This window comes from Saccostrea cucullata, unplaced genomic scaffold (genome assembly GCF_032062105.1).
Source record: "Saccostrea cucullata isolate Sc308-1 unplaced genomic scaffold, CSIRO_AGI_Scuc_v1 ctg7890, whole genome shotgun sequence".
Taxonomy (NCBI): Eukaryota; Metazoa; Mollusca; class Bivalvia; order Ostreida; family Ostreidae; genus Saccostrea; species Saccostrea cuccullata.
In genome coordinates, this window is record NW_026924684.1 from 3,334 (window position 1) to 11,381 (window position 8,048).

The following is an 8,048-nucleotide window of genomic DNA, read 5'->3' on the forward strand; positions in this document are numbered from 1 at the left end:
GATATCCCTTAAACTTAGAGAGATATCTCTTTTTCCTTGAGAGATATCTCTTTCATGAAAAGAGATATCTCTGAACGTTAAAGAGATATCTCTTTCAACTAGAGAGATATCTCTTTCACATAGAGAGATATCTTTCCAAGTAAAAGAGATATCTCTTAAAGTTAAAGAGATATCTCTCTAAGTTTATCTGTAGAGATATCTCTCAAAGTGAAAGAGATATCTTTCAAAAGGGTCTAAAAGAGATATCTCTCAAGCCAAAAGAGATATCTCTTTATTATAAAAGATACCCCCTTCCATTATTTTTATTTAAATTCCATTTGAAATGTCTTCTCCCTTTACCGGAAGTAAGTTTTTCATTCACGGAAGTACATTAAAAGTATTTTTAGATTTCGACATATTCATGATATTCTAAGTTGCCATTATCATTTGTTGTTTCAAAGAAGGAATTTATTGCATTTTTGTCTACAAAGTAATTAGTTCATATATATTATTCTGGGTACTGCATCTTGATCAGTCTTTTTTCTTGGCTATAACAGCGAAACTATTTCAGAGATTTTACTTCCTGTTTCGCTTTCGTTTTAAAGGGGAGAATTAATTATTTTATTTTAATGATGACTGGAAAAGAGATATATCTTTCATTGAAAGAGATATCTCTTTAGCTTAAAAAGATATCTTTTTTTTGAAAATCTAAAGAGATATCTCTCCAACTACAAAAGATATCTCTTTTAACCGTGTTAAAAAGATATCTCTCTGACTTAAAGAGATATCTCTCTCGCTTAAAGAGATATCTCTGTAAGTAAAAGAGATATCTCTCTTACAAAAAGAGATATCTCTTTTATTTAAAGAGATATCTCTCTAAGGTATAAAGATATCTCAATTAGTCAGAGATATCTTTATAAGCTAATGAGATATCTCTCTATGCTGAGAGAGATATCTCTCTATTGAAAGAAAATTTTTATTTCATGAATAAATAATAAAAGGGCTTGCCATACCTTTGCCAGAAAATGCATTTCAATAATTTCTAGATACTCTGGTATTTCATTTTTATGAGCTAAAAATGTCTGTAAAATCAAAGAAACTTTAATTTGAAAAGTGAAAACAGTTTGTGATTTATAATGGTTTAATTTTCATGCTGAATGTTTGAAGAGAGTATTTGTAGCCCCGCCATGTTTTCCAGTTGATGCCGTCCGCCATACTGTCATGGTTTCCTTTAAGGTACTGTCCGTTAGGATTTGCAGTATGACAGTTACTATACCAAAAACCTCCCTTGAAAGAGGCAGCACAATTTCCGCTAGCTAAATCATTATCAACATCTTTTGTTGAAAACAACATTCCATTATGGGAAGACAAGGAATCGCCTGAAAATTAAAGGTTTCTTTTTACGATCTGTGTAATATAATTATATACATTTACTTGTATATGCCTATTCTTATAATCAAGACTGAAAACATAGTTACAAGAAATTTTAAACAAAGAGATATCTGCCACTAATATACATGTATTTTAGTACAAACAATGAATAGAATTTACTCTTTTTTTTGGAAATATTTCCATGTTCTCTGACGGATACCGGAGTACTTCAACCAAAATACAGTTCACTCAAATGTATATTAGAACATTTAATGGTTGTACTCAGTTTAAACTGTTATTTAGTGGAATTCTGTAGTTATATCGCACTGATTAAGACCACTATATATCTCTCAAAACCTTATGTATAGCGTATAAAACGACAGCCATATGGCGAGACGAAAAGAACAATTGCTGGTGAAAAATAGAGAGAAAGCAAGACCATGGCAACTAGCTAAATTATTTATGGCAAAGCCAATTACTATAGTATGCTGCATTAATAACGGTTTACGACCCCAATATCCTTTATCATACTCAAACACTTCAAAAGAGCAAACTATTTAGCCAGTTTTCTTTCTTCTTCTTTATTTGATCAAAGAATAAATTGTTTTGTTTAATTTTTGTTTAACGTTCCTTCGAGAATTTCTATTCATACTGAAAAAAACACCACTGTCTTGCTGATGGCGGCCTGTACTCAGCACTTAAAGCCTTTGTGCAGCACGGATTCTTTTTCGTGCCATGATACGGGACCTCACTTTAAAGGTCTCATCCAAAGGATCGGTCTCCACGTCCCGCAGTGGGATTCGAACCGGCAACGTAAGGATCAACTCTTTATTCCGCGACTAAGAAGAAAATGCCCTAACCACTGCGCCTTGCAGACATTAAGATTTGAATTTTTAGGTAAATTTAAGTAAATGTAAATATTTCCATTTCTATTTTTTTTCTTCTCTGTGATAACTCTTTGAGAGTTAGCGGAGTTGAGATCTTGATAATTCTACCGGAATGTAGATTAGGCAGGTCGATAGGTCAGGAGCTAAAGAGGCCTAATATGCATGCAAATCTCGTGCGGCTGCCTTTGTCAGTGGGCGAGGACTATTGAAATTTGCATGGGAGTCCTCTCCCAGATAGCATGACTATGTTGGGCCAACATGTGTTAAAGGTTGTATGGTTGGCGTTGGAGGAACAACGTTGGGCCAAAGTTGGACCAATGTTACCAAGTCAACCTTCTCGATCATGACAGAATTCCTATGTTGGCCCAATGTTGGTCCAACGTAAGCAACTTCCATTCACTTTAGTTTCCAAGGAAGGATGGATCCTGGTGTTGGTCCAACGTTTAATGATGTTTAGAACACACCCTTAAAGAAAAGTGTATTTACAAGTTGGTAGTAGTATGTTGGCCCAACGTTGGCCCATTGTTTGTTATACACCCTTAAAGAATGTGTTTTATAAAGTTGGTAGTAATATGTTGGCCCAGCGTTGGCCCTATTGTTTGTAATATACCCTTAGCGAACGTGTCCCATTAAGTTGGTAGTATTATGTTGGCCCAACGTTGGCCCATTGTTTGTAATACATCCTTAAAGAATGTGTCTTATCAGGTTGGTAGTAATATGTTGGCCCAACGTTGGACCAATGTTTAAAATACACCCTTAAAGAAAAGTGTATATACAAGTTGGTAGTATTATGTTGGCCCAATGTTGGCCCATTGTTAGTTATACGCCCTTAAAGAACGTGTCCTATCAAGTTGGTAGTAAATATGTTGACCCAACGTTGGCCCATTGTTTGTAATACACCATATATGAATGTGTTCCATCAAGTTGGTACTAGTATGTTGGCCAAACGTTAGCCCATTGTTCGTAATACACCCTAAAAGAATGTGTCTTATCAAGTTGGTAGTAAAATGTTGGCCCAACGTTCGCCCATTGTTTGTCATTCACCCTTAAAGAATGTGTTTTATAAAGTTGGTAATAATATGTTGGCCTAACGTTGGCCCATTGTTTGTAATACACCCTTAAAGAACGTGTCTTATCAAGTTGGTAGTATTATGTTGGCCCAACGTTGGCCCATTGTTTGTAATACACCCTTAAAGAATGTGTCTTATCAAGTTGGTAGAGAGTAATATGTTGGCCCAACGTTGGACCAATGTTAGTAATACACCCTTAAAGAAAATGTCTTATCAACTTGGTAGTATTTTGTTGGCCCAATATTGGCACAATATTTGTAATACACCCTTAAAGAAAGTGTCTTATCAAGTTGGTAGTATTATGTTGACCCAATGTTGGCACAATATTTGTAATACACCCTTAAAGAAAATGTCTTATCAAGTTGGTAGTATTATGTTGGCCCAATGTTGGCACAATATTAGTAATACACAAGAGTGTTATTTTGTTTAGGTGTTTTAAAGATGAGATATTTATATTGGGCCAACGTTGGTCCAATTATTATACTGCCAGCTAATTGATGGTGTTAATTTTATAATTAGCTTCTGAGCTTTACGTTTGGACAACATTGGCACATTCTGAAATAATTAAGAAGACTTTCTTTGTCCATGCTTATCATTGGATGCCTGCTTTTGTTTAGATATATTTTCAATATTTTAACTTTGCACTTAAGTGATCACAGCACCAAAGAGTGTTTTATTCTATTTTTTGAATTGTGTTTATGTTTATTTATTTGTAATAATTCCCAGATAGCAGAACATCGTTTGCCAAATCTTACATTATGTTTCTATTCTGTTGGGTTACCTTGATTGGGCCAACGATGGCCCAACATGGAATATTGATAGCTGGTTATGTATAATGGTGCGCTAATGTTGGGCTAACTGTTGACATGATATCATAAAACTATTATCATGAAAATGTTTGTTTGGGGATTGGCATCGGCCCTACGTTGGCCCAATATACCATGAATCTGACTGAGCATCATGGGTAGACAACAACCGGGCTACTTGTAATATCCGCGCCATTTTTTATCTGACACGAGCGAGCGTAATGAGACTGATACCTTGCATATATCTGCAACCACTTTGTAAGTATTTATAATATGTTTGCCTCGGCACAGCTGAATTAACGTTTAGTTTTTAAACGATATTATGTACAAATCTGTGTAAATCAGACACGGGGAAGTGCAGAGGCCAGGTGCTGTTGGGTCAACACTGTACCCCAGATAGAATGCTAACATTGGGCCAACGTTGGGCCAATGTAATTGGTTACATCGGGCCAATGTTGGCAAATGACATTGACCCAATTTAAGTTTGCTCATCGGCCCAATGTTAGCCAAATATGTTGGGCCAACGTTGGCCCAATGTAGAGTGTTTTTTCTACAGATATTGGCCCAACGTTGCACCAACATCGGCCCAATGAATGCGACATTGTTGGCGAAACTTCAACAAGAACATTGGGCCGATGTTGGCAAATGACGTTGGTCCAGTGTCATTTTCTTCCTTGGCCCAATGTTGGCCCAATATATTGGACCAACATTGGGCCAATGCGTATAAACATTTAATTGTTACAAATCTGTATATTAACAAATCGGATTGTCTCTTCAATCAGAAATAAATCTACAACCAATCCTACTTGAAAATACAAGCTAGCTAAAATAAATTTAAAATTCTTATAATTTATCAAAACAAAATAAATTATCAGTGATTAAATGTTTTTGTTTCTATACAAGAAAAATAAATGAAAGTATAAAATAACAAACGTGTTTTGATACGGTTTAAACAATGAATAATTTGCCCCTTATTTAGATTGAAATTTGTGTCTAGTAGAATGCATTTCAGAAGTCTACCACTTAATTTACTTATATACACTTAACGTCAAGTACATGATCAAACATTTTGAAAATGTTGAACTTGTTGAAGTTAAAACAAAATTAATTCAGTACTAAACATAAATTGGGTTCTTTCATTTAAAATTTGTTCAGTGTAACGACAAATTTTCAATACATGAATTTTATATGGGGCAACATTGAATCAAAATCGTTGTGATGATGATGATCAAGCGTAGAAATGTTATGCATAAATGCCTTCATCACGCAAGCTTATCACTTAATCACACCATGAAATAAAAAAGACGGTTATTCCTTAATTGACAGCTTAAACATATAGTGATATACTTATAAATTTAATCGTATGTTTACTTTTTACTGAAAAAGTAACAAATGTATTAAGTACCAAATACTACAATTTTAGTGCTACTGGAGATTCTAAAAAGACATTGAGAACACAATCAAAGAATAGCTAAGGTATGCCATGGACAGGGATATGGGGGAGGGAGAAACAGACAGAGAAGAAAAGAAGGGGGAGGAGGAGACTCGGGAGAGAGAAGAGAAGACTTAGGAGAGGGATCAGATGGAAAGTGGCAGTGCCTAACTTTTTTTCTGTAATATAGTGTGACATACCTGTAGTTCTACCCTTTTCTGTGTCTTTTTGTCGGTTACAAACACGATGCAGATGCCAGAAACATTTTTGTGTAAGTAATCAAAATGACGGGATTCATTTTAGTATTATTTTAAGAACATGAGGGTTTGGATTATTTGTTAGACGTGCTTATTGATACTTGTAATTTACTTAACTTTTGCATCAATTTACAGCAGAGAGGGAGTATACAGTCATGTAACCCTACATGTATCGCTTGAAGTGAGCACCAACTTTTAGTTCTTAAATGTTTTCTTCATGCACTGAGCAATAAAATTATAGTATGTTGTAATTTAATTTTATATTTTGATTTCTTTTTCATCAGTTTTTTAATTAATGTAGAGCTACTTACAATGCAATGCTTGTTGATGGCAATTCTATGAGATACTAGTATTGAGAATATGTATTAAACTAATAATCTAGCATATATAGCATATATAGATAGTATTAAAGGACTTTTACCATTAAACTGTACTACAAAACTAGTACAACCTTATTGTATATATTTGTTTGTCAATTTTGAGGACAAATGGCCAGCAATCAAGAGCAAATGAGTTGTCATGATGGAGAGCCAATAAGATACAAACCAACGTTGGCCTAAAATTGATGTTTTCCTAATATTGAAAGAATAAGTGGCCCAACAATGGCTCAATAATATCCGTTCGTTGGTACAACAATAAGCAAACAAGTTGGTCTGATTAAGGGCCGATGAGCAAATTACCGTTGGCCCAACATTAATTGCTAACAATGGCCCAACTGTACAAAAATGGCGTTTGCCCAACATTGAAAAAAATACATTGGCCCAACAGTGGCCTAATATTAACTGTTACATTGGCCCAACAAAAAGCCAACAAGTTGGTTTGTTTAAGGGCCGATGAGCAAATTACCGTTGGCCCAACATTAATTGCTTACAATGGCCCAACTGTACAAAAATGATGTTTGCCCAACATTGAAAAAAATACATTGGCCCAACAGTGGCCTTATATTAACTGATACATTGGCCCAACAAAAAGCCAACAAGTTGGTTTGATTAAGGGCCGATGAGCAAATTACCGTTGGCCCAATATTAATAGCTTACAATGGCCCAATTGTACAAAAATGACGTTTGCCCAATATTGAAATAATACATCGGCCCAACAGTGGCCCAATATTAACTGTTGCATTGGCCTAATAATGAGCCAACAAGTTGGTTTGATTAAGGGCCGATGAGCAAATTACCGATGGCCCAATGTTGAATGCAAACGGTGGCCCAACATAAGGAGCATTGTTGGCCCAACAAAGGTCCAATAACATTCTGCTATCTGGGCTGTAATTAAAATCTATTGGTCTACATTATTAAAATCTGATTTACAATTTAATTTCGCAATGAAATGGAAATATAAGGAATCACTAGTTAGTATACATGTAGTATGCCAGGGACATCAACGATAGTGGGAAACGTGGGATAATTTATGCCACGTTTCTCACTATCCTTGATGCCCTGGCATACTATACTAACTAAACAGTGATTTCTTAAATATATACTGATGTAAACGATGAAAAATTGGACAGGGATATGGAAAATGGAACTTGAAGGGGAAGACATATTGGAAAAAAGGACTTTGGTAGTTGTGTGCGTGGGTGGGGGCCAGGGACGCGTACCCCAATGTCCATTTCACATACCTGCTGTACCAGAATATCCTCCAATGGTCAATCTGAATTTTGTTTCCCGGTTTCCAACGACAAAAACTTTATACTTGGCAAATCTGCTTTCTCCATCAAAATCGGTCATGTCGACACGTAATTCATATAAAGCCTGGCTTGTCAGCAGATGTAAAAACTCATTGCCTTCAATAAAACGTTTTTATTGACAATAGATCGGTAAAATAATTACTTTATTTAATTTTTTTGGTGAAACCCTTTAAATAGCATAAGAAAACAAAATTCTAACCAATCCAAAGTGTCGTTGGTTTCATCGCTGAAACCAAACTGATAGTCTGCCCACTCTCTGAAGAAATCAAGACTCCCGTCTAATCTTTTCTGTACAACCTGTGAATTTAAATAATTGGAATCTGATGGATACAGAAGAGGAAAACATCTGCTATATATACATGTACACTTTGTAACTAACTACATGTACATGTACATAGTTCTTTGTTTCACAGCGAAACAAAGTAGTACTCACCAGCCATCCACCTTCATCAACTTCCATGTCACACAACACATCGATCCCCCTTCGGAGGCCCCCCGCACAGACCCTGTACACCCCGGATGTAGAGTTTGGTTTCTGAGTCAGGATATCAAAGCA

At 35.5% G+C, this 8,048-nt stretch overlaps 1 protein-coding gene across 1 annotated transcript; it reads right to left on the minus strand.

Annotated features, from left to right (window-relative positions):
• Window positions 1-1,102: 1,102 nt before the first annotated feature.
• Window positions 1,103-7,583, minus strand: LOC134267045 (ficolin-2-like). Its single transcript, XM_062749269.1, has 2 exons — window positions 7,424-7,583; window positions 1,103-1,358 (listed from the first exon to the last, which is right to left on the minus strand). Exons 1-2 carry the CDS (start codon window positions 7,530-7,532, stop codon window positions 1,111-1,113), a joined length of 357 nt encoding a protein of 118 aa, XP_062605253.1. The 5' UTR covers window positions 7,533-7,583; the 3' UTR covers window positions 1,103-1,110.
• Between the last annotated feature and the right edge of the window lie 465 nt (window positions 7,584-8,048).

Bases quoted from the DNA above. Each gene is read 5' to 3' on its own strand.
- LOC134267045 (XM_062749269.1), bottom strand. From the start codon at position 7,532: ATGACCGATTTTGATGGAGAAAGCAGATTTGCCAAGTATAAAGTTTTT. The intron at 1,359-7,423 runs GTATGTGAAATG...TTTAATTTTCAG, and splicing joins AGGATATTCTGGTACAGCAG to GCGATTCCTTGTCTTCCCAT.